At 38.8% G+C, this 27,577-nt stretch overlaps 1 protein-coding gene across 3 annotated transcripts; it reads right to left on the bottom strand.

The window, feature by feature from the left end:
* Nucleotides 1-1,497: 1,497 nt before the first annotated feature.
* On the bottom strand, nt 1,498-27,230 carry RHOT1 (ras homolog family member T1). Of its 3 annotated transcripts, XM_083874628.1 has the most exons (21): nt 27,093-27,230; nt 23,538-23,596; nt 21,632-21,713; nt 20,686-20,729; nt 19,857-19,910; nt 19,448-19,500; nt 18,802-18,910; nt 18,071-18,172; nt 16,581-16,679; nt 16,069-16,177; nt 15,345-15,465; nt 14,565-14,649; nt 14,051-14,196; nt 13,345-13,445; nt 13,010-13,140; nt 12,546-12,629; nt 11,681-11,800; nt 11,134-11,336; nt 9,644-9,766; nt 4,103-4,246; nt 1,498-2,662 (listed from the first exon to the last, which is right to left on the bottom strand). In XM_083874628.1, the coding sequence occupies exons 1-21, from the start codon at nt 27,127-27,129 to the stop codon at nt 2,545-2,547; spliced, it is 2,124 nt and encodes a 707-aa protein (XP_083730754.1). In that variant the 5' UTR covers nt 27,130-27,230; the 3' UTR covers nt 1,498-2,544. The 3 variants fall into 3 exon arrangements, with proteins under 3 accessions (XP_083730754.1, XP_083730752.1, XP_083730753.1); XM_083874626.1 differs by lacking the exon at nt 4,103-4,246 and having other exon boundaries at nt 27,093-27,227; XM_083874627.1 differs by lacking the exons at nt 4,103-4,246; nt 9,644-9,766 and having other exon boundaries at nt 27,093-27,227.
* Nucleotides 27,231-27,577: the final 347 nt, after the last annotated feature.

Here is a 27,577-nt window from a genome sequence, read left to right as displayed (position 1 = left end):
CTTGTGGTATTTAAGATGTGTCTACTTGTTTTTTACCTGTCACCTACTGGGATCACAGCACAGGTTCATTCCTAAACAAAAGAATTGTTTGAAATGGAGACCAATTAGTAACTCAAGGTTAATTTCCAACATAAAATCAAGTCTTGCTTACTATTAATCCTGAACTGACAACCTTTCAGACAAGAGGTCAAAGCTGAGGGGTGAAGGATGTGTCTCCAAAGAAGATGAATCAATGTCTTAGTCCTCCAAGTGACTTAACACTACAGTTAGGTAATTCATGCATCAGACCGAGCAGGAAGAAATTGAGTCTGGTTGTGGAAAATACAATGAAAGAAGTTGTTAGAAAACTGACAGCACCAGAAGAAAGAAAACAAATCACTGGGGTGATGCTCCTTCTTCCCAGCACTTAATTTCAGGAGCTAATTTTTGGACATTCTTCATTCTATACTCCATGAGAAGAAGAATTTCCCCTGACAGTAACTCTAATCCTCATAGGATCCAGGCGGGCTTGGCCAGTGGCACCGGGACTCCCTCAGAGAACACCGATGACCCGCCCGGATGAGGCCACAGCAGAGCTGGGTACCAAGGCTTGTTTGTATGCTCTTCCCTAAGAAAACTCCTGTCCCCAAACCACTGCGGGAGGCCAGTTTTATACAAGCAGGCAGGGATCTGCTGTGTCCCTCACCTGCGCTGACCGCCTCGGGCCGTGAGGGGGGCGGGCGGCGCCTCAGGGCTGGGCAGCTTCCCTCAGGGGGCGGCAGAGCCCGCTCCGACCGGTCCGGGCTGACAGAACTGTTCCATGCGGGATCTCCGGCCGGTCCGGGCTGACAGAACTGTTCCATGCGGGATCTCGGGCCGGTCCCGGGCTGACAGAACTGTTCCATGCGGGATCTCCGGCCGGTCCGGGCTGACAGAACTGTTCCATGCGGGATCTCGGGCCGGTCCCGGGCTGACAGAACTGTTCCATGCGGGATCTCGGGCCGGTCCCGGGCTGACGGGGCCGTTTCCCGCTCCCGCCAGTCCGGGCTCAGTGCGGCCCCGTTAGCTCGGCGGCAGCGCCCCCTGGCGGCGCTCCCGAGCTCCGTCGGGGATTCCCTCGGGAAGATCCCGGGACTCCGCACAGCTCCCCGGGAACTGCTGGAGCTTGTTGAATCAACACGAAAATATTCACCAATTCATTGCCCACAGCTTCCTAAACCCCACTGAACTATTTGGTCTTTTCTCCCAGTATTTGTCCTTAACAGTAAACACAAAGGTCACGGTTGACTATTTGCATTTCAGCTTTAAAGTATCATAGAAGGCACTTTGGTCTTCTTATATAAATCAGAAATAAACTTCTAATGGAGGCATGAGAGAAAAACTGCACTGCCAAGATATGTAACCTCCAACAAGTGAGGGCACCGGCAGCATCCATTCACATAAATGACCAAGCTTTGTTAAACTCCACCTTTAGGGACAGAGGAAGGGAAAGAAAAAGAAGAAAAACAGACACAGAAGAACAGACACAGTACACAGTTATTTTATTGAAATGCTTGAAAAGGCCAGCAATGGAAAAATAGGTTTGTCATGAGGAATTTAATGTTTGGTTTACCTGACTGTTAAAAAAGCTGTGTCTATAGATAATTCTAGCCCATTACAGAATGTACTGTGATCCATGCAACTTATATACTACAGCAGAATAGGCACTGTGTACTGTTGTAGTTTTCTCTTATACACAGCTTTCAATGAGTATGACTGATAGATGTGAGAAATTAAACTGCAACACTTTCCAAATTATAACCGTTTATAACGTACAAAATTTGCTCTCTGATTCATGAGGGTTATAAAACACAACATAGTGAAAAATGAAAAACACGTGTTACACACAGTGCATGAAGTTGATCTGGCAGTTTTCAAAGTCTACTTTTTTCCTTTTAAAAGAACGACCAGACTTTAAATATGTCACTGGTCATGTAAAATACAAAATCATAGGCCAGGACAGCAAAGGTGACTCTTTCCTGAAATAGATGATTAGAGGGGCAAATTTGTTCATCAGTTAAAAATATGACTGAAAATCACAAATTCTGCCTGGTATAGCTTATAGTCCAAAAAGAAAAAGTCACTTCAGATGAAGGTGAAATAAATAAGCAATCCTTGAGGAAGTATGATCCTTGAGTTGAGTCTACTCTACTGAAAATGAATTTCACCTATACACTAGAATGTCACCATGGTGAACATCTAAGAACAGTATTTTGAATAGGTTTTTGGGAAGCAATGTCTTACTTGCTTTAATATGTACAGGTTATTTACAACAAATTCCCTTTTGGCCTCCCAGGTTAAGCCACTTCAGCTGGCTGTTAAGATGCAATTCCTTTTTTTCCACACATTACGCAATACTGTAGTTAGAGCTATAATTTAAAATAATCTTATGCATGAATTACAAATATTAATAAAGTAACTCTGCATATATAAATATTTCTAGCAGAATTTAAAGCATTCAGAATGTACATAAAAGTGGTTTCTTTATTTATTTATTTGGTAGGGCCGGATGTGCTTCTTCTCAGATCATCGCTGCTTTAGTAGTGCTTTGTACATGGCAAAACCCAAAACTGCAAACACAGTAGCACCAAAACTTGCTCGGAGCCAGAACGTTGAGCTCTTGAGGTCTGCTTGTGTCACATGCCTGAAATGTAACACACACACAAAAGGAGGTTAATTCCATGACAGGAACTCCAGGCAGCTTGTGCTAAACTACTCTGCTTTTGGAAATTCATCACTACACTTGTCACAGGCTCACAATTCAGCCTTAGGAGAGCTTTAGAATCATTCTGCTTTTCTTAAAGTTCAGGATTTGATCTGTAGCCCTGACCACATCCGATCTCCCTGAAGTCAGAGCGCCCACACGGCTGAGGAGAAATGCAGGAGCAGATCATTACTCATGGATGTGGGAAGGGTAGGGTGTCTCCTTTGAGAGTATCAGCAAGCATTCAGGAAAGGAAAACAAAAATAGCTACAAATAATTAATAATTCATAGTGAGAACAACTCTGTCCAGCAAAATCCTTCTTTTTTTTTTTCTTTTCTAAATGTTGAATTTAATATTTCTGCTTTTCCATGAAAAACTTCCCAGTCCTGTTGAATGTCTACTTATTCTACTCCCCCAAAAAAGTTTACTGACAAGTAGCAAGTAATATTTTTCCAAAAGCTAGAATCACACCATTTTTCAATCCCTTTCTTCCCAGTAGTCACAAGAAGAGCAACAGAAACAGTCATCCAACACCAAGCTGAAAGCTAAGAGAGATGCGAGTGAAACAAGCAGTGACTATGGCACCAACAGAAAGAGACAGTATGGAGTGACTGTATGACAGAAAAAGCCAGATCTCACATGACAGTGGAGACAGGCAATGACCCGACTCTCCCAAATATTGCAAAATGTCTGTGAACATGCTCAGTTTAACACCCTCGACAGCAGTCTGAAGTATGACAGCTTACCAGAAAGCAGGAGCTACCATTTAAAACAAGTTATCATAAATAACATAATTCAAAGCACGGGAAGTTCCTAAACAATAGTAAAGTTGATTCTTTTGTTTGTTTGCTTTAGAGATAGAAGAGAACTTCACTAGCCTACATATTTTAGCCTGTGTTAATCACCACGGGTTACTCAGTGAAGCTGCAGGAAGGTTAAGTAAAGGAGCACAGAGATCCTAAGCACACACAGGAGTTCAGAGAGTGAAAACTGCAGAGCTGTAGCTCACAAGCTGTTTAATAGAGCAGGAATTGCTACTTGCTTTCAAAATACACAAAACCAGCTTTGGATATGCTTTAGTAGACATTTGCAGGAGCCATATCAGCCAGATAGTTAATCAGAATTCTGCCATACCACATGCTGAAGAACAGGCTCTTTGATGCACACACACAGCTGCTCTTTAGTCTAAAAAAATCCTGATCTTATTTAAGAATGTCTTGCTGGGTTATAGAACAGACCAAATCCAAGAATTCCTGCAAGCATTAGTTGTTCTACAGCTAGTTTTGACAAAGTCTCTGCACACTGGACGTCAAGTGGCTTGCTGAGGGGAAGAAAGGGAAAAGGCAATGGCAAGGTCACCTGGGTTTGGCTGTTGTTACCTGTCTTCAAGCAAACGTGGACCAAGAGATGACTCCATGAAGATGGAATCTTCTACAGAGTGGACGGCGTGCACCTGCTGCATAATCCTGCTCTCCTCGTCTGCTAACAGCATGGCCCCCACCTCAGCTAGGTAGGCTCTTAACCTTTTCACACACATGCACAGTGCAGTTCATTGCATGGCTCAACAACAGCAACCCTCTCCAATCAAAAAGCCCAGAGAATTTCTGCTTTATAGACACCTAGCCCCTGATTCTCGTGCAGTTATTAAAAACTTAGTGCTTGGGGAAAACCAGAAACAAATCCAGTTTGTGCTTCAATAAGCTAAGTAAAATGTATGATTTCGTGTAGCTAATGCCATTGCTTTGAGGACAAAGAAACCTCTTTAAGAAACTGGATTTCTCTCCCCACTCCATCTCCACAGCCTCAACTTCCATGTGTCCCACAGGACACTGCAATACCCTTGCACCATATGCACATCAGCCATAAAACTGGTGAGATCCCACTACTGTTGAGAACTCAAAGACTCTTATCACTACAGTGGTAGTTTGGGGTCATTTCTCAGTAAAAGGCTGTAAATTCCTTGTCTTTGGATCTGTAAATTATAAAACTAATCTGTGTATGTAAAATGAATCACTTGTGGGTAACATGACTTTACTAGATTACATGACAAGCTCTGTTGGATGAGTATTTGTGTAACTAACAAGTCTCCAGTTTAATCTGGTTAATTCAAATGCCCAACTATTTAAAAACACCATCCCTTTGAATATGCAAATCAATGTTCAAATTGCAAATTAATGCTTTTGCATTGTCTCATAAAGCACTATCTCTCACATCTAGATTTTCTGATTCCTATCTATAATTTGCCTTGTTTTGCACATGTCCATATTTAATAGTATGCAATAAACTTGCTGAGCACGCTTCATCCTTCTAAAAACAATTAATATGTTCTCAGCCATGATAAAATCCTCTTGTAATGTCTAAAGGGAGACTAAATTGGCTTTGATCCCTTTTCTAAGCCTAACAATAGCAGACTCTTTCATTTAAATAAGGAACTAATTCAAGACAGGGACTTGTCTTACAACCCCAAGGAAACCTACTCTGAATGTCTCAGCCTGAAAAACTAAAGTTCAAAATGCTTACTGAAATTCAGAATATTATGGATGTCTAACTGCTTTTACAACTTCATAAACATCCAATTTTTCTTCTTTCAGTGTTCCTTATGCTGTCATAAAATCCATTTTTACAACTTTAATCTCTAATATTGTTTAGCTGCCATTAAAGGAACAAAAAAAATCTGAGATAATAAAAAAGGATCAATATTTGTTTCTAGTGCAGGTTCTTTGACATGAAGGTGGCTATAATGCACAAAAACCTTTTTTAACATACACTGAAAAATTCTACCTTTTCAAAAAATAACATTCAAACTTTACTTCAGTCTAGGTATGCTTATGAAACTAATTTTCACCAGTGGTGGAAATTATTACTGCCTTGTTAGTAAGAGAATAACCCTGAAATAGAAAAAATATTCTCTCCAAGAGTAAAAAACATGTAAATAGATGTGCACTTATAGAGAGAGAGAGTAGTGGTCAGGACTCCATAAATGAAGCTGTATTTGAAACTCTTGCTTATTAATAAGAAAGACGTTTCAGACAGCCAGCTGTGTGTACCAAATCATACAATTAGTTCCACAAACATATGAAAGTCTAGAAAATTTGCCTTTGGCACAAAATTCAGATTTTAACGCATATTTTGGGAAAAAAAGAAAAAAGGGCATATTTTTATTCAACCTATCCTTAACAGTGAGTCAAGTACCTTGTCACTTGTTGAGTAAGATCTTTGAAATCTGAACTCTATTGTTTTTCAAGAGACTTTAACAACTCAGAAGACATTTGTCACATGCACTTGCTAAGAAGTGAACTGAGCATGCTTCCATGGGTACACACAGAAAACTCCTGAGACGTGGGCTGATGCTGACACTTTTCCCTAGGTCAGCAGCAGAGTAATTCCCAAATCTGGGAAGGTTTATCCTTAAATATAGAAGTTCAAAAACATTCCTGTAGTAACTTCCAAGGCATTTTAAAAGCACAGTGCTGAGGCCAACAGACTGCTCACATGGCTACTCACAGCAGAACTCGAAGCAAGCTCATGCAGCAGCCTGTTCTGACAAAGGTTCTTAGCATTAAATATAAGCAAGTGAATTCCAAAAGCATCACGTAACCTGCATGAGCTGCTGCAGCTTCCCTTCAGGCACATATTTTCCTAGGATGCAAACTAAGTCTAGCAGTTAGAATTTTCCCCCATGCGTTAGTCATCTAAAATGTGAAAAGCTCCAAATGCATTTTTTTATCCACAAAACCTAAAAATGGATGTAAAATGCCAATTCATTATATTCTGTTTAGAAAGAAATCAGGGGACACAGCTTTGCAAATTTCTATGCAGTCTGGGGTATCAAACAGCTTAGAAAAGAAGGAAAATAAATTAGCAATTTCTAATGTCCTAATGTCATTTTGGGGGTGTCATTTAGCAGTGTCCTAATTTGGGGGACATCTAAGTGTAGAGATAGATTTCTCCAATTAAGATTTAATGGCAATATGCAAGTTTTGAAAAAAAACTCAAACTGCATACACTGCACATAGTGAAAGATAAATCTTGGGTTATACTCTCAGAACTTTCCCATTATTACAGGAAAATACAATAATAATGTATTATCTTAACTTTGATTTCACAGAAGGAAGGTTGTCACAGAAAGCAAAACCTTACTAATAATTCCTGAAACAACCAGGTTTCATATGAAAGCAGAATTTCACTTCAATTCCACAATGTTTTAAATACTTTAGAAGAACAACATCATCTGAGAAGTCTCCTTGCTGAACACCACAATTCTCATGCATTAGGATCTTATTTTGAAATGAACTTAGCTGACAGAAAAATGCCACTACTGTACAAGCAAAAGGCAACATGGATGATTTAAAACCAAGGAAAAAGAAAAAGCCAAAATCGAAGCTCATCATTAAAGAAAGGGTTAGAATGACAAGAGCAGAAATCCTGCTTTTGGTAAAACAATGTAGTAAAAAGAGATTAGGTGCCAGGCAGCCAAATACAAGTGAACACCTAAAGGAAAGAACAAATTAAAACTATAAGAATACTACAGGATATTGGCAAGTCTCACACATGCATGTCTCATACATGCTTTGAATGCTGTGCCTCCTTCCTCAAAGAATCAATGAAATGTGGCCCTGGGTAGTTCAAACCAACACTGAACTTGCCTTTGAGAGCCTGTAACCCTCGGGGAGCCCTGAAGTTGGTCCATGGAAGAGAAACTGAGGAGTGTGTGAACAGGTTTCTCAGTTCCACACAGGAAATGTTCTTCTTTTAATTACTACGGTGGGAATATTCAAATGTGATTTTATATCATGCCTTGGTAACAGTGTTTAGAGGTTACTTAGCAACAAAGGACACAGGAAGGAGTCCAGTGTGAAAAATTTCAGTTTACCTGAAAAGCTTCCACAGCCTAAGGGAACAGGAGGGGATCAGGAGAATAAAGCACTAGTGAGAAACCTTCTTCTCTCATCAGTGATCTAACTTTCCCCAACTATCCGACCTAATGGTAAGCACTTGTGAAGGCAAAATAAGGAAAGTTATAGAAACTAACTGAATCAGAAAGTCCTTCTTGATCCAAATGCTTTCTCTACTCTAATCACACATCATTAGATGTATGATTTTTTAAGACGAGAAATCCATCTCCACCCTCCTATGCCACAACTTGGAGCTATTCCCTCTTGTTTACAGGTATCCCAGCTCTACCACATGTGCAGTTATGCAGCAGCTCATGTGCTGAAAGGTAAATAACCTGCAGCAAGGTGTTCGGTTAGGGAGTTGGTGAGATGAAGTGAGTGTGCTGGAAACCTGGAACAAACCCTAGTGACTGAGAGACAAGGGGATTCTAGCAAATAATTCTTCTTTCTGGAGAGAAGTGTCTGTGAGGAATTCTCCTCACCTTGAATTACAGACTTTTCAGGCAATAGTGGATTCCTAGGTTTGTTCCAGACTCCCTAGTGATATAGCATGGAATGACAACATCCCAAACCTCAATAAAAGATTTCAGTACCCTGAGACCGCACCTCAGGGGAATGAAGTTCAATGTCTAATGCAGGACTCGAAAAACCCCCATACAACAGAGAAACAAACCACAACAGCCAATGGAGCAACCCATGCCAGTTTGAAAAAATGAAGATGTGTTAGAGGTGATTTCAGCTTCAATAATGAAGAGCTGGGATTTTCTAGTAGTGACTGCTCAATGAAGTTTTAGAGTGAGAATATAAAGAGATTCATGTTTCAAGGAATTTCTGTCTATGGGATGACTGTTGTAGAAGAGATGCAGCATGAAGAGCCTCAGTCATTCAGTTTTTTCCTAAGCTAATGAGTTTTTCACCCTTCCTTGAATTCTCACTCTGTGGTTAACACTTGTATCTTGGATTAAAGTGGTATTTGACAAGAAAAATGCTCAGTCCTGTAGGTGGGTGTATCAGCAGACCTCCTACACGTGTCATTTGCATTTAAAGGAGACAGACACTCTTACACGGAGCAGCTACAACTGAAACCTGTAACAAGTACTAACATCCACCGAGCAGCAGCATATCAGGACACTCCAACCATGGCCTTCAAATAAACACATTTACCATCTAAGCCTCCACGAAGGCCATGGAGGATTGAACCACTGCACTACAACAGTTGTTTGGTTTGAACTCCCATTTGCTGGGGTGTGATGACAAGATGAGGTGTTAGTAAATCCTGCCTGCACTACACACAGGACAAGCTATAGCACTGTTTTCAATACTGAAAACCAGTTATCTCTCTTTACCAATTGTTTTTCCAAAAGTATCTGGAAATGCAAATGTTTAAGCATTCACCACTTCTTACATGTTGCATTTCATTCAGAGAGGAATTGGATGTTAGAAGATCTGGATTATTTTTTAACACAAAATGCCCACTCTTGGTGTAAACCAAGCATAACACACACACACACACACAGAAATTCTATGAACTCCCAAGCATCAAACTAGCAATTATAAACATGTAATATATTACAGGATGCTGCTGTAAGTCAAGCTGTGCCTTTATGAAAGTATCTGTTTAACTGGGATCTAAAAGGCACTATCTCTAATCAATACTAAACAAATCTGTAATGTCAAGTGAGAAACACTACACAAATTTGTAGACACTACTTAATATCTATTAGCAGCTCCCTAAAAACACAGTCCTAATTCCTGCACAGTATTTCTGCAACCACAATTTCTGCAATCACAAAGAGCCTCAATCAACAACCAAACTGGTAATGTTCCAGAAAAATGACTGAACTAAGCTCAAAAGAACCTCCAAGTTAAACCAAGTTTGATAATTCTATGACAATTATTAAAGCATCGGCCTATTTAGTGGATATGGAGTGAAAAATCTGCAGTATGTAAGGTTACCAATTGCTTTTTCAAAGACACCCTTTATTTTAAAAGCACACCTGGTACCTAGTAAATAAAGTTAAGGACCTGTTAAGAACTGCAGTGAAGAGTTTGTTCTTTACAGATTGCAGCAAGTCTGAGTTGAGGAAGTTCTGACAGATGCAAAATGTACACCTGTTGCAGGCGCACATACAGCGTAACCGGGCATGGCTGCGAAAACACACAGAAGGACAGGAGTTGAAATCTTGCTCATCAAATCAGGTGCACATTAGGACTGTGCCACAACCAAGAGAGAGATTCAGGAATAAAAGGTACATTTGAATGAGTAAGGAGAGGAGGAAAAAAAATACACCGGGGAAGAAAGGGTATAACTACAGCTGTGCAGAATTTAATGGTTAGAGTTTCCATGTCTTGGACATTTTGGCATCACCACCATATACAGATCTCAACAGCAAAGAACAAACATGAATGAAAATGTTTGTTGAATTTATACAAGTTCCCATAAAAGGGAAGCATTTCAAGGCTTCTGAATGTCTGCACAGCAATAGATAACACCCCTTTTTCAAAGGAAAAGAAGCCACATTTTCTACCACTTCGAATGCACTCTTTACAGGGTGAGCGTTGCCTCTATTTTTCCCACCCTGCCAAACACACATGCTTGAAAACTAAGGGAGAAGCAGGAATATTGATATGACAGACATTTGGTCATTGCTACACTTTAGTGGTTTCCCAGTATTCCAGTGCTACAAAATGAACACAAGAGGAAAAAAACCAAAAAAACCCAAAAAAACCAAAAAAAAAAACCCAACCAAAACTAAAGCTTTACAGATACAATTCAGTTTCAAATAACTAAAAATACCCTATTATTTTGGGTGAAAGTGACATTAGTTCTATTTATTTTAAAGCAAATGTCAGCTGTCATACTAGACTCCATCTGCTGTAATATTTATGTAGTTCATCACCATATTAAAAGCTTCACCCACCAAAGAAAGAGATGCAAAGTGAGTTTAGCAACAGTGAGATGTGTAGTGAAGGAGAATCTGAGCTTAAGTGTCTTGTACCTGAAGTCCAAAGATGTTTATACAAAAATTCTATTAAAGTTTTAAAATTTGTTAGATGAATGAGCACAGTAATAAACACTCTGAAAACAAAATGTACTTTAAGCAGTGCACTGGGGGAACTGTCGTGCACTGAGGTGCCGTTGATTGTAATCAGCTGTCAAGTTGAGCTACCAACAAGGATTACAGCACAACTCACTCTCAAAAATACCAAGATATGAAAACTGATACACATTTTTGTATCCCCAATACGAACCCTGCTTGTTGAATTTGCATCATGAGCTGGATGAACTAGGGCATTCTTCAAAAACACCTTAGCAACAATAGCTGAGACTGATTTCTATGTTGGATATATGCCAAGTTCCTCAATTTCAAACAGTTTGAAAATTCTACTCCAGCCACTGATGTCTCTCTGTTGCTAAAGCTCGGTGAGACAGGTCCATCCTGTGGCTAACGATGGCATGCAGTGAGTGGTGCTGTGACCATGCACGTGGAAAACACAACAGCTCCGGTACTTACGGATACATTGCCATCGTTGTCAGCTTAACAAAGATATCTTTACTCGGCACATCAGCAGTATTACAAGTAAAGGCTTGGGGTGGAGGCATTTTGTGTTTTCTGCAGAATTCAGCAGGAGAAATACTATATTCCTGTCTAACTTCATGCAAGTCGGACTTGGCAGCTACCACTAAACATGGTATCCTGCTGTCCATGAAGTGCTGCTGCAAATTTAAAGAAAAAAGAAAAGTGAAAGAAACAGTGTATGTCACATTCAACCTGGAACAAGGCTGTACTGCAGTGGTTGCAGCAGCATTAAGATCTATACATGGCCCTGAAGTCAGGCATTTCTAGAAGCAGAGTAGTTTACATAGAAAAGTAGATGTTTGCTTTGTATGACCAACAGAACTGCACCACTGCTAAGGCATCCTGATATACAGCCAGCACTTAGAAATAAAATGTCTTTTCAGCACTAGAATTGGTGTATAGGTCAAGTAACTGCTACCGAATATTTAGTCAGTGAGAAGAAATATAACTGTAGAGGTTTGTAAACATAAACTCTACAAACCTTAAAAATCCTGGCACAGTACTCAAAGGATTTAGGATTACTGACATCATATACCAGGCAGACAGCATCGCATATGGTCTCAGCATCAGTTAAAAAGTCTGAGTCACTGACATCGTGTAGCTGAAAAAAAAGATGGTTGCAGAGGGAGAAAAGCTTGTCATTATGCAGTTAAAGGAATTTTGTAACTTGTCTCATAATTTTTATGGCTTATTTTTAAGTATCCTTCAAACTAATGGACTGACAATAGGCAGAATTAATGAAAAAGAACAGTAGGAATTTACCATGCAGCCAGCATATGTGAGCTGTTAACATCACAACTGCAGGCAATAACCACCTCAACATAAAGTGATATTTACTTTAAAACAAAGGCTTAAGACACCCACAGAAATGGGCATTCATCCTTTCTGAGGAAAACCACAGAGCAGGACCAGATCTCAGAAAAACAAAGAAAGATTATATTAACATAAAGGAAAACTAGAATGGAATAAGCCTTAAAGCACTGATTTCTCCCACTGAATACTAATTTTAGCCATTCTAATCACTCTGTGTGACAGATGCTTCTTACTGAATAGGTAGACTGACTTCTGATCATTTATCACATGTTGTAACTCGATACACTGCAGTGTAATCATAAATGGACCAGGTTTTGTACAACTCAGGTCAAGGTTTCAAAAATAACAGGTCTGACCAGGTTTGGCTAAGTTATCAATAAAAACCTCAGAAGTTATTTGGGACAGAAAATAACTGGGGGGAATCGACATTAAGAAAAGAGAATTAAAACTAGTTTGATGTAAGAAGGCTCTGAATAATTCACAGAATTTTAACATTAACCAGTCTTAAGCAAACAAGAATGAGGCAGCCTTACCAGCAAATATTTTTCCTGTCCATATACATAGACTGTATTAATGGCATAGTAAGATTTGTGTTCTGCACGTATTTGCCTCTGTCTCTGAAAAGGCAGAATTTCATGTTAGACCACAGCAACTTTTCACTTTAAGTTACATTTGAACAGCTGGTTTACTCCATTTATTAATGAATTAAAACTATAGTAATCTTTGGGTTTTTTTGCAAGGAAATGCGTAACTAAAATCTATGATGTACAAGTCATTATTGCATGCAATAGCCACTGCCAAAATAGAACAATACCAAAAAACCCCAAACTTCTCTGTAGTGATTCTGTATTTCCTTGAAGAACTCTGCAAACTGAGTGATAACCATTAAAACTCTAAGATCAATCACTTCTGCTGTGTAATCTTAATTCGAGAGTATATATAGGTGAATATGTGAACATATGTGAATATATAGGTGAACAGGCAATATGTTTCTTACTATCAGATTTCTTCCAAGAAGAGCTTGAAGAACTCCACTTTTCCCACAGCCTTTCATTCCAACAACATTGCATCGGAAGACATTTCGCTGAGTCTGTTTCTTCTGGAGGTCTATCTTCTTATCTCTTGTCACTTTTGGCAAAACACAAATATTTTTCACAAGATATAAATGCAGGTGAGAACATGAAAATGCACACAGAACAATCGCTCAAAAATATTAAAGGTTTCACTCAAGCAGAAAGCAGAAGAGAGTGAATGAAAATAGATGAACCATTAACAATTTATTCTTTAGTGTATTTCTAAATTTTAAATTCTGTTGTATCAAATTTTTATTACCTGTAATGGCTGATGCTTGAGATTCTTGTTCTGCAAGTATGGAGTACCCTAAATAACCCAGGTACTCTAGACAACGCTGCACATCCAGGTATGTGGTTAGTCTGGCAGAGGGGACAAAAAGAGCTTTCAACTGTCACCATCTGGGGTACTAATTCTTTATAGCACTCATACAATCCTTATCTCCTATCTCCAGATTGACATGGTAGAAACATTCCTGGCACTATGCAGTAATGAAGGACAAAAGTCTCTGAGAGTAAATGGTGATAACTTCACCAGTCTTACTGGTTATCAGAATTCTATGAAGGCAGTACTTGCTGAGGCCTACAACCCACACTGTATTTTCTTATCTCCCCAAATAATGTTTTTCTCATTTTTTGTATTTTAAATTGAGGAAAATCCCTTCAATATTGAGCACCATTTTCCTAACCATCTATAAGGGGCAGAACAACAGCAATAACATTTCAATAGGGATCACAGAGATTTCCACACTTTAAAGAGACACTTCATTGTTAGCATTAAATTCTGGCCAAATTCTGAACAGGTTATGACAAGAGTCTGAAGATGGATGGCTACAGAAACTTGACTGCTTGGATCATTTTTCAACTATAAAACTTCTACTCTTTCCAATGGTTTTTTAAGAGGAATCTACAAACACATGATCATACCCAAAGCTCTCAGCTACTAAAATGTCCTGTATCACACTTACGTCCACTGCGAGAGAAACCCTTGGTATGTGATCCATCCTCTTTCATTTGTACAAACTGTGTTGTTCACATCAGGTCCCCATGGCATGTAAGGGAAGACTTTGAATAAGTCTTTCAATTCATCAGGAGATAAAGCACAGTCTCTATCCTGAAACAAAATCGGGTATCAGACAAAATTTAATTTGTATATATTCTAAACTGGTGTTTTCTTGCTGTTCACTTACAAGATTCAAGAAACTAAGCTGATTTCTTTTTAATCACTGTTCTTTCCCTGTTTTTAAATAAGATTTAATGTATGAGCTAGTTAAAAACAATTTGGTACTACAACTGTAACCACCAACTCTCCACGTAGACAATCGTAAGCTGCAGGTTAGTTCTGACTCCATAGGTTAAGCTAAAGCCAGTTTCTGACTAAAATAGTATCACGATAAAAGCATGTTTTTGTTAGCAAAACTCTTGGCAAACCAAGGCTCTCAAGTATAAAGACACATACACACACTCAAGTTAAATCCTTACCAAATCATGTTTATCAAAAATACTTTGAAGAAACAAGTATGCATGATGATTTAGTTCTGTTGTGCAGTCAGGGGGAATTTTTAGGCTGTTTATTGAAAACAAAAACAAATACAAGAAGCATTAATTTTTTATAACATATAGAATATTAAAACTCAAAATACATACCTTATGAATTATAACATTAAGTACCTGACCTTGGCACTTAACTTGAATAATTTATCTTCACATAGATCAAAGCACATACTTCTTAGTAGGAATTCTAAAATGATGAGTGACTGCCGTTTGATTATGATATATAGCTCTATAGTAATCACATTTTCAGTGGTTTGCTTTGTTTTTGTACTTTGGGGTTTGGGGCTTTTTAACAAAAAATGATGCAGGTACATTTTTTAATAGAAGACACAGAACTGGTCAATCTCTTAACTCTTTAATTTGGGGATTTTCAATAGGTCTCAAATGCCACGAAAACACTGACAAGTCTTTTAGAATTCAATGCCACATACAGTAAACAGCTGTTCAGATTTATGTTCCAGTTTTGAATTAAGAGTCTCTTCTGCCACCCTTTCTTACAAAGAAAGAGAACAGAACGTGATTCTGCACAAGGGAATCTTCCTTTGCATTGTTCAGTCACACAAAGGTTTTGGCTGGGTGGTCATTAAGAAAGGGAGGAACTTGATGTAACAACGTGTTAAATTAACACATTGCAATAACCCTCTCCTCCTGGCAAAGCAGGAGCAGCACAGGCTAAACTGAAGCTGAGAGAGCTGAGGCGGTACATACGGAGGGAACAGGTACTCTGGGGTAAGCTCTAAGTCATCGTCGTAGCCAAACCGACGCAGAACAGTCCAAGTGGTCTCATGCCTTCCCCGCTGAATGAAAAGTGTGTGTAGAAAAAGAAAACCTAAAAAATCAAAAATGGTGAAATCTTAAGGCCCTGAAGTGCTTTACCTGCTACAAGTGTTTTCAATAGAATCAGTACCAGACTTGCAAACAAAAAAAGCTTGAAATACACATTAAGATTTTAAGCCTCCTGGGTGATATTACAGCAGTAATATCTACAGTAATATCTACAATATCTCTTCAGTGTGTATCGACACAGACTGAACATTCAGAAATCATGACACTTGTAAAAGTGTTCTCCAAGGAACCATTTCCTTCAAACAATCCCCTTGGTTTTCTGTCGTTGTTTGCTCTTCCCAGTACCAGCATTTTAGAGCTGCATGAAAATAAACCCAGTATTTTAAATAGTTTAAAACAGAAAGCTTGGAGGAGCCTGGAGAGGGGCCTCATGGAAGACTGCTTTTAGTTTTCTTGTATCAAAATAACTTGGGTTTTTGTTTGGCACTTCCCAGGGCTTAAAGAACACTGAGATATCACTGTTTAGTAAGCTCAGCTCTTGCAGTCTGAAAATCAAGACAGATCATATTCCAAAAGACCACCTTTTGCATATAAGTGATTATCAACTGTATAAAGACACAGCTTTTAAGAGTTAAGTAAGACTCACCTTTTAATGTCAATCCATTATCTGCAACTCCATCACTGAGGTTTTTCCTGACTACATTCTTTACGTCTTCCAAAGCCTGAGGCGCCAGTGGTGTATTAAAACAAATTCTCTAACACAAAACCCAAAACCAGCATGTTAGGACCACTGGCTACTGAGCTGGACAAACAGCATGTCCTGTCTGAAATACAGCCTTAAACATTCTGATAAGCTAGTTAACAACACTCCAATTTCTTAGTGGAAATAAAGGTGTACAAATTGCATTTTATTTTTAAGTACATTAATAGATTTTTTAATTTTGCTCTTGAACTCAGACTTGAACAATGGTTAGAAATAAAAATAATTTAATTTCTTTTTATACAAATCCATTCTTCTATGCTACACTTGAGACCCAGTATTTAGGCCTGATTCTCTTACAGTTCACCTTCCTATTATTTATTCAAAACAATCACTTGTTTTTCTAGAATTGTCTAGTGCACCTTTAAGCATGGTGGAAAGATAAGCAAGAGAGGTACCTGAAAGAAGTTTAGCTCTGCATCATTGAGAGTACCATCGTTATCTTGATCAGAAATCCTAAAAATGCGAGTCAGTGCTTTAATACAGGCAGGTTTCATCTAAGGAATGAAAGGGAGTTCAGTATCTTTCTAGGCTTGAATATAAAAGATTACACTGAACGACACCAGGCAGCTCAATCACATGCAAACACACACTAGTCTTCATTTACAGTTTAAGAACAGAGACATTCATTTACATGTACACCTAAGTAAAAAGCAAGAGGAAATAAAAAATTGATTTAGCATATTTATATCCATAAATTTAAGGCAATTATACCACATTAAATATTTTTCTATTCTATTATTAGAAGAATCTCAAGCTCTTCACTGAAGGTGAAGGTGGCACTACTAAGTTATTAAAAAAATAAAAACTCAGTCTCTAAATTCAGTCTTATTGCTACAGAAAACTTCAAGAAACAACTAAACAATTTTTTTTCCCCAAAATATTTTTTGGTGGGGGAAAAAAAAACCACCTTAAAATCCCAATGCTTTGCAAAACTAAATAGGTCTAGAACTACAGCCAGCTTGCTTCAAACATCAAATACTGAAAACCTTCACAGGGCTCATTCATCTACCAGGCAAAGCACTGAGCATATGGACTATCTCTAGGACAAAAGAACTGCTAGGATACCTTCCAAGTGAAGGAAAACAGACACTGGTAATTCTCTCCCAACAACTACCGTGATGATGGACTCTTCTCTTCACAGAGGTCACATAGATTGCATAGAGATTGGTTTTGGAAAACCAAAAAGATTTCAGCACAACAATTTTATCACAACATTACTAACTCATATAGATGATTCTGATGGAAGAAATCAAAACAGGGTTATTCTCTGATTCTCTACTTAACGAAGTATTTACAGCTGAAGCAACTTTCCTACTTCCCAATACTACACGGATACAATTAAAGATTCCACTTGTATTTGCCCAGGAAATTATTAAAAATATATATTCCTTCATAGTACACTCAGCTAACAACCTGATACCTAAAAACCAGACTCGCCACTTGTTTTTCACCCTTTTTGCCAAAGTTTCACAAGATTCTCAAAAAAAAAAATAAAATTCTCTTATGTCAGGCCAAGTCTAGAGTGTTTTCCCTGAAATAAATGGAGTTCTTGTGAAATGAACATCTAAAGGAGAACTGAATTGAAGACATAATTTGGGTCACATTACATTTGGCTCAAAGCCATTAGCAGAGCTTCTCATTTTACCCAGAAGTTCACACAGGCAACAAAAAGACATCTTCACTGCTTTGAATGAAGAGCAAAGACAGGTCAGGTTCATACATCACAAAACAACCCCCGTGGTTCTGGGATGCAATGCCTGACATTTGAGGGTGGGCTGCTGGTAACAGAACATACTAAGAGATGCAAAATCCACTGAAAAGGAAAGAACAGGAAAGTGATTCACTCCCCCCAGATCATTTGCTCTGAAAATCTATGGATAAATACCTCTTTCTCCTCTGGGCAATAAAGAGGACCTGTAGGATGTAGAACAGCTTTCTGTGCATAATAAAATAGCTCAGATATATTCTTCAAGTTTTTGGCTGAACACTGAAAGAGAAATCCTCACATTGATGAGCTAGTTTCTTGACTATTTGGCGATTTCTTCTGAAATTTAAGTAAGCACCAAATTTTTAAAGACTTAGTCCCCTCCTGTTGGTACAGCGCTGGTTTGGTAAAAAGACATCCAGCCCCTGCACCTGTTCAATTAATTAACAAATGAGGTTTCACTACAGTTTGCTGTCATACCAAGAACAGAAATCAAAAACCTGTATCTACTTCGGGGAAAAGAAAAAAAAAAAAAGAAAAAAAAAAGAAAAAAAAAAAGGAAAAAAAGAAAAAGAAAAAACAAGAGACATATCGACACATATTCAATCAATTTTGAATACTTTGCAGATATCTGTCTGGCTTAATATTAAAGTGAAAACACTTGTTAAAGGGAGGTATGTGAGGAGGCTCTAAATATTAGAATTTGACAGCAACGTTTGATTATACAATAGTGTAAACTTCCCCCAAGAAAAATAACATATACACTCATTATTATAATTACTCATGTTCAAAATATTTAGTTTGGAAAAACAACAAAAAAAGAATCCCTTTTTCTACTATAAAGTTGCCATACATGCTTGGCAAGAATGTATTTTTTGTTACTTGCTTTAACTTCAGAAAGTCTTGCATACCTCAACACACGTTTCTATCTCTGTATATTGATTCATAATGGGAAGGATAGTTTCCATACTGCTGTACTCCACTAGATCAGACTTGTTTCCAACTAATATAAGAGGCAGCCTAAAAACAAAAGAATATTAAGAGCTTCAAAGACAGATGGATAAAAATATGTATCTTATTTTATGTCCCACCAGAAACCATTGTATAATTTTCATGATGTAATTAAATGCCACTGGGGGCAATGGGCAAAACTAAAAGACAGCAGTTTAAATAAAGTGTTTTGATATACACTTAGATAGAAATGTACTTCTTGTTGATTCTACAAAACCCATGCATTTAAATACAATGGTAACTAATCACATTGTTATTACCCAAACCAGCATCAGTAGATAAGCTATACAGATGGTAGAGCCAAAGCCAGTTATACCACAGCAAATATAAACACACCTGGTAAAAGCTGCCCATGAAATTCAAAATAAATAACATTGCTGCCACATGTAACAGACCTACATACTTCACATCTCTTGCTGCTTGGACTTCTTACATAAACTTTAAGTTTAGTATTTGATTTTCTTAAACAATTAACATCCTCAACACTGTTCATTGACAACCATCGATGTGCAGCCTAATTCACACTTCTCATCTTTACTTAAGCACCTGCTATCTTTGTCTGTCCTTTCATTGATGAGAGGAATCCATCGACTCGTTACCTAAAGTGGGATTAAAAACAGACATGAAAAATGTGTATTCAAATTAAATATGACTGAACTGTGCACAAGTTTCACTACAACTACCACTGCTTCTTTCCAAAAAAGGCACACACTGACCAACGAAGGAGGAAACAAAAATTGGAGCTGATTAATGAGCAACTTTCTCAGACAAGTGAAGTGACTAAAAACTCCTATGTTGAAATGGAGTAGAAGCAAACCCACATCTGTTCATTCTCTTAACAACTGATCTCTAACTCCATCTCAGGCATTTGAAATGTCTAATCCAGATTTCAGCTTGTCATCAATTAAAGTGCACAAGTTACAGCTCAGTAATGGGATAAAATGTGTTACTGTACCTTATCAATAGAATTCTTGTTGTTAACAGCATAGACTATACAAATCACATTGGCCTGAAATGAAGAGAAAGGAGAGGCATGGAATTCCACTGCTCAGAAACTCCTGAGCAACACAGACAATTAAAGACCCTACATAACAACATCAGAGTAAACTCACTACAGACTCTGTTCCTGCTTGTTTGAGCTACTTGGAGCCTGAACAAGAAGATTAAAACAAAAAACTTATATGGTGAGAAGTGCCAAAAAAGCCTGTCCTGCAGTGTGACAGTCACAGCTTGTGCCTGCAGAGACCTGTGCCACCAGGAAATCCAAACTGAAGAGTCATAATGTGCAGCCTTCACTGAAGCACCAAACTAAATGCCAGAAATGGAACACAACACCATGACAGACTGTGCAGAAAATGTGCAAAGGTGCTCAGAAAGAACTGAAAATAGCAACTGGAAGGGATGACAAAGTCACCAAGAAGCCTGTGCTATTCATAAATGCAATAGTACCACACGACAGAAAGAAGCAAAATGGATCTTTTCAGGGTAGAATTATTTATACAAAACTGGCTTGCTGATTAAAGGATATTTAGTTCTGTCCTTTCACTTGGAAGGACAAAGCTTAAGTTCAATTCACCAACACGGTGCCAATATCTACTTTCTTTATTTAAGATTTCTTAAATAAATATATCTTTCCTATAGCATAAGTCACAAAACAAAATAGAAAATGCCAAGCAAGAAAGGTTGTTTCCTTCAATTCAAACTAAAGCCCATGTAATGCAGAGAACTTCAAAGGAAAGACCTTTTCCTAAACTATTTTCTAGCAAACACTAAAATACACTTACCTGTGATATTTCATGGTAAAGCTGCTCATCACTTTGCTCTGCTTCTGCATTTGACAGAAGAAGTTATTAATTAATACTAAAATTTTTGCAAACAAACAAAAAAACCACTTCTGAAACTGAACTATGGTATTTCAGAATGCTCATAAGATAGCTTTGCCAAAGCCATGTTATTTAAACTTCTTCTTATAAAATATTCTAATGAGTGCTCCTTTCAGAACAATAATTAAATTGGTCCATTAATTTATAAGACAGAAATGGTTTGTTGCACATCATTTTTTACAGCTATTTTGAAGAGGAATAATTATATTTGTAGAGAGGTTCTCCTTGGAACAAGTCATAGTTTGCATCCTTCCACATTTCTCAACAGCCTCTTTTTTCTATAATGTAAACTTTTATATCAGAATATGACATATGCTGATTTTATTACAGTGGTGATGATTTTTATAGTGATACCAAGCTTCTGCTAACTGAATCTACGAAAAAAATGAATAGAAAGCAAACCTCACTCCACATAAATTTAAGATCAAGTCCAACAACAACAACAAAGCATTATTTCTTTTTTCAGGTGGTTAAACACATTAAAGACATTTCCCTAGCAGTGATGGGACAGAGAAGACAGAAAGGTACCTGCTGACATGACCTAACTCTTGGCTTGCACTGTAAATGGCAGAAGGGTTTTCCTAGCTGTGCAACAGTTGCACAGACTTATGACAGCACATGAACCTTCACAGTGAATCTATTTATCTCTTCAGTAATAAGATTAAAATACAAGAAGAAAAAAAACCAAGAGTAAACTGACTCAAAATTATGAGGTGTCCTAATCTAAAAATTCAGAAAGTTTCTACTTTACTCTAGACTTCTCCCACCTGTAGCTCTGGCCCTAGACCTGTCTGACTACGACAAACAATTCCACCCCAAATCAGTGCTGGTGCTGAGCTGTCCCTACCTGAATAATCCACTATGTGTGTTGGCACTCGTTCAGGAGTGACATCGGCTGGAATGGTGATTTCCTCAGCTCGGGGTGGGACCTGGGGTTGAAAGGAACAGCAAGAAAGAGCCTTTCAAGATCATCCAGCTGGTGAAAAAACTCATCTACGATAACACAGCTGACATTTATTCAGCTTTAAACAGAGCAACTAATATTAGTTGTTCAAGTTATTTAGTTATTTTGGGTTTTGTTTGGTTTTGTTTTTTTAAAGTACTGAAAGTCACTGCTACCTTCTCATTTTTTACCTGTCTAGTTACTGCATATGGAATTTCCTGCATGCTTTGCAGAAAAGCTGTTAAGGATACATTCAATTAATAGTTCTATAAAACTCAAACCCACTCTATCCAATACCCAAACAAACATGACAGACAAAATACAAGTCTTAATTTTTACACAGTTGTAACCTGACAACATCCTTGCTTCTGATAGTGCTAAACATTAAATTCAGAAAAGCCTGCAAAGCAAAACATAATGCCCGAAAAAAGCTAATTCTGAAAAATGCTGCTGTAAACTCTGACAGCCCTTTTTCCCAAAGATCACTAATCCATATTCAGGAACAATCAACTTAAACCTAATTTTAATGAAAATCTCCTGCACATTATTTATTGCCCTTCACCTGTTGACAATGAACTTTCATGACACTTAACTTTCAGCAAAAGAAGGGGAAAAGTCAATCACCACAAGAATGTCTCTTTGTAAAGGTTCAGGCTCTGCTCAGATCTTCCTTAAGAGTCATTACTGACAACAGCCTGTACATCAAACACTATTTCCAAGCCTGAAGTCAGACTTCATAATCTGATCTCCAGATCTGCCTGACTGGCCTGAGGGACTGGGCAGGTCTCTTTCAGCACCTTTTATAGGATGCAGTATTTTTACAAAAGTTTTTTCTGTAATTTCAGACAGATCTTGTATTATATAAATCATGCTTTTTCTCTACATGTGAATTTAGATGAATATTCTAGATTATACTGCAGAAAGAAGCTGAGAAGTGAACAGAGGACTACAACTCACTAAATACAATAAGAACCTGCCAAAGGAACTGGATCTCCTTTTTACCTGCAAGGTTAGGAACTAAATTCAATTATGTTAACAAAATTCAGTTATGTTTACAATCCAATCTTGACTCCTCAGCTGTGGTAACCTACTGATTTGCATTAAGCCCAGAGCAGAGGAGATTCAAAGAGCAGCACATGATGTCTATTTTAAGGCCTGTGATCAGAAGAAATAAACATTCATGTTTATATGTAAAAAGCTTAACTATTTGCAGCAGCTGTGGTTCTTTTTAGGGTACAGAGAAAAGTATGTGCTGCTTTTTTAAAGGAATAATATGTAGAACTAGCTTTTTCTGCAGTTTTTACTTCAAGAATCAACAAAACATTCTTCAAAGACAGAAGTAAAGGCAATATCTTGCTTAGTTATAAAAAATGGCTAAGTATAAGTTATACAATGTGACTTATAATTCCTCATTCTCAGTCATTTTGCAATCTAATTGCTCTTTAAATGCAACACCACCCCCAAATAACTGATGGTCTTGTGTCTTTCAGCATCTTCCCATTTATGTCTCTCACACTGAAATATGCTGCCAGTTTGAACCAATTACAGCTCCTTAAAAAACCTACCAATCATCACATATAAACAATTAGTTTAATTAACAATGTGAAAAATAAGAAAAGAATTTAGATAAAACTTAAATTTCTAATCTTCATGCAGAGATATATTTAAACTAACCTACACTGCTTTTCCTGAAGTCATCTTTGCCATTTTAAACTTTACTTTGTTTTTAAACATTACTTTAGACCAGTCTATTAACTTATTATATGACAGGATAGAAATAAAACTTAGAGAACAAATAAAAGTGCTCTACCTCTTCTGGGAATTCCTCACTGACCAGAGACATAATTAGTGATGTCTTCCCAACTCTGGCTGCAAAAGCATCAAAAACAGATATTAGATCATTTGTTTTGTTACACTTAACACTTCACCCCATCTTGAACTGGGAAGACTTTAAAAACATTTTCCAGTTCACTACAACAAAAACTTCTAAGCTGTTGTTTAATCACATTAAATATGGATGACAGCAAATTTCTCATAATTCTTTTATTGCAAAAACTTGGGCACCATCTCCCACTTGTGCATTTCCTCCAAAAGGGAAGTGAATTCTGCTCTGCCTTACACAGAAGAATTGCCAGGTCTTAACCTGAACACAGAACACTTACACAAACAAATAATCAAAGCAAACTAGAAATGCTTTAATACAATTTCAGAAATAGAAACAAAGAAAGCACACAGAAAAGCATGTAGAAATTCACTTTTTTTATAGAATTCTTGATGTGATGATTGCACTTTAGTTCTAAAATACCAAGGATGAGAGCAGGACAAAAGGACATGAACAAAGTTTGTAGTACTTCGGCTATTTTTAAAAGTGCAAGAGCTTAATCCCTTTGATACAAATGAGCTGTCCTCCACTAAAAGTGAAAAATACTCCAAACCACCAACCCTTCTAAAGTCACAGTGTTCTTAATCCAAGACGATCACCTCGGCTTCAGTACCCAACACCATTCAATCAAATAAATGACTTTGTTTACCTGCAAAGTTCAGAATTCTGGTATCTCAACTTAGTTGCCTGGTTTTGGGAAGTTCTAATGTGACCATTTAAAACCAAGAGTTGGTAACTTGTCTCTTCCATTCTCTCTAAACTCCTTCATCTGTGAATTTTCTGGTCCTCTGGATGCCTTGTAAGACTATTACTGCTTTATTTGGTTTTGAGACATTTCTTAAAAACCAAACTGTTTAAATTCAAATATCCTGGAAGAATGTCTATTTCCAACAAGCAAAACTCAGTTTCATCCTGGATACAGCAGGAACTTGTCACCAAGCAAGGCACTGCTCAACACCAGTCAGAGCCTGTGTCACTGCTCCTACTGAAACCAACAGAAAATGTCACCAGGGGACAGAATTTACAGCTGCATTTACACTTCTCAGTGTAACTGAATAGAATTCTGAATATGGAAGACAAAGAGGTGGTATGATTGTATGATGTTGATTTTGTGCAGGAATTGGTGTTGCTGAACTGATGATCCAGTCAGAGGATACTCAACTTATCTGGGTCTGTTTTTGGTACAGTAACATGTTCTGGCATCCAGAAATAAAACCTTCTCTTTAACTTACCATGATGAAGAGTAGTTGTAATGAAAATATCCAAAGTGAAGAAAAGCTGTTGTGAGGAGGAAGATTTCTATTTTCCTTACAGAGAACAGCTGTAAACTTCTCCCTGGTGGTACTCCCTGCACAGCACAGGCTGCAGGTTTCCCAACAGCAATGCAGCTGTGTTTCCATCAAAGATACTCAAATGAGCTAAAATCCTAAATTAAACTACCAGGCATCAATTCCATCTTATCTTTCATTCTGACAGAACTGAAAGAACTTCAGAAGCTCACCTATTTCCATAGGGAAAAAAGATGAGTACTCTCCTTATAGTTGAATAAAGTTACTATTTAGTGAAAACAGTGATGTGTATTTTGCACCTGACCAAGACAGTTCTACCTTGCAACAGTGGCAAAACTGGTTTTGCAGATATAGAAAACCCACTTCTTATATCTGAAAATAGAAGAGTATGTGTTGCTGGTGAGTAAATGTTCAGCATTTAGAAGCTCTTGATACACTTTCTTAGCGTCCTTGAGTTTTATGAGAATCCATAGGTGCTAGTGTAGAGATTTGGGTTATTTTGTTCAAAAGTAGGTCAACCCTCTGTCTTTCTCAATCTGTTTATAGTCCTAGAAATAACAGCCTAAACAGTATCAGCTGGCTGGGATGAAGGAAAGCAGCACAGCACTTTATGATAATTAGTCTTTTTCCTCATATATAAGTCTTTTACATCATGCTGCATAACATGCTGAACATAATCTGAAAATTAATGGCTATTAATACTAGATATTTGCACCCTGCATATGAGGACTAAACCAACTTAAACCTAAACTGTGGACCAATGGAGATGAAAAAGAGTTCTTGGCATATTTCACATTCCAAACCTGATGTTTCCATCTAACAAGTTTTATATGGTCTGAACTAACTTGTGGTTTCACACTAATAAATATACATGAGACACATGCACAAAGCAGGACTGGGCACTGTAACTGACAAGTTTTACCAATTTGTAAAACAAATTTCTCCCTCCTCCTCACTACAAGTCAAACAAAGTTGTAACAGAGATGCTCACAATCTCTGATGGGTGTGCCATGTACTACACACCGCTGGATTTAATAAACCTGTACCTTTAATATTCCCATTTGGACACAGTGTGAACCTTGTTGCCAAAACAAAGTGTTCCACCTGTGCTGAAACCACTGCACGGAGCCAGCCCAGAGCACAGCCCTGCCAAAGGCACTGAGATAAATCAGGCATGTATTCTAAAGAGGAATTAAACTGTGTACTCAAAGGCACTAGTTCCTAAACACAGGCATGCAAAACTAACCAAATACAACCTTGATGAGTTAGCTCTTTCTGCAGCTCTCTCAAGATTCCTCTCTAGAAAAGTCACAGAGAGCCTTTCCATGCAGCACAGATAGAGCCAACCTGCACTATAAAACAACTGCATAAGCTGCACTAGAAATAGATATGGGGCATTCAATCCTCAGGAAAGCTTTGTTAGTAATACCACGTTAGTAGTATAACTAGGTAATTTTACTAATAACACTTGGTAATTACTCTGCTTTCTTTTCCCTCGAGGAACTTAAGCTGGCTTTGCAAACTAACAGAACCTCCTTGCTGCTATTTATACCGCTGAGAAGAGGAGCCTCTGAAAGCCTTGTCGATTATTTGGGTACCGGGACACAATTTTAGGAACACATGAAAAAATCCAGACCCACAGTACCTCTGGCACGTACCTACGTGTGAGCTGTTTATCCAAGGTCATAGAGAAAGTTAAAAGTAAAAAAAAAAGAAATCTGGACTCCCTGGCCCCGTCCTGGCCACAAACTCACAACACCCGACCTATAACCATCAGGGGCACATCAGGCCACGGACTTCCAAAGTCAGTAAATGGGAAACGTGCAAGTGTCAATTTTACACGGGTGAAAAAAAAAAAAAAAAAAAAAAAAAAAAAAAAAAAAAAAAAAGGGAAAAAAACAATCCAAAAAGTTTAAACAGGCCGCGACCAAATACCGGGCAAGAATCTCATCCCGGTGTCATCTCCAGGGACGTCCAAGCAGCACAATTCCACCAAGTGCCGGCCGTGCCGGTGCCCAGAGCAGGGAACCGAGGGCTCCAGGCCGCGCTCCGAGCGGTCACGGCGAGCCCGCCCCGACCCCCGCCCGCCCCGCGGCGCTGCCCCGGGCTCCCCGCCCGGCCCGGGCTGAGCCCCGAGGCGATGTGACAGCCGGCGGCCCCCACCCTTCCCCGGCCCTCCTGCTTGGGCACTCACGTTCTCCCACCAGCAGGATCCGCACGTCCTTCTTCATGTCCGCGCTGGCTGCCCCGGACCCGGGGCCGCTCACATCGGGCGGGGGGGCGGCAGCGCCGCTGCGGCCTGGCCTGCCCGGGCTCCCCTCACGGAGCGGGGCGGGCGCGCTACGGCGGCTCGCGAGGGACCGGCCGCGATCGGCGGCTGCGCGGCGGCTGCGCGGGGCGGCGGCCGGCGCTGAGGGCGCGGGCGGGAGGCGGCGGCTGCCCCGGGCCCGCCGTGACCGAGGGGAGGCCGAGGGACAGCCCGGGGCACTCGGGCTGTACACTCTGTACACCGGGGATCACAGAATCAGTGAGAGTGGAAAAGACCTCCGAGAGCATCCCGTCCACCCTGGGAGCCAACAGCACCGTGTCAACCAGTGCCATGTCGTCTTTATTAAACACCCCTAGGGATGGGGACTCCGATCTGGGCAGACCGTTCCCATGTTAAATCACCTCATCAGG

The sequence above is a fragment of the Zosterops lateralis genome (genome assembly GCF_965231275.1).
Source record: "Zosterops lateralis genome assembly, chromosome: 18".
NCBI lineage: Eukaryota > Metazoa > Chordata > Aves > Passeriformes > Zosteropidae > Zosterops > Zosterops lateralis.
Note: the sequence above shows the minus strand (reverse complement) of the source record. Positions and strands in the feature narration are given on the sequence as shown.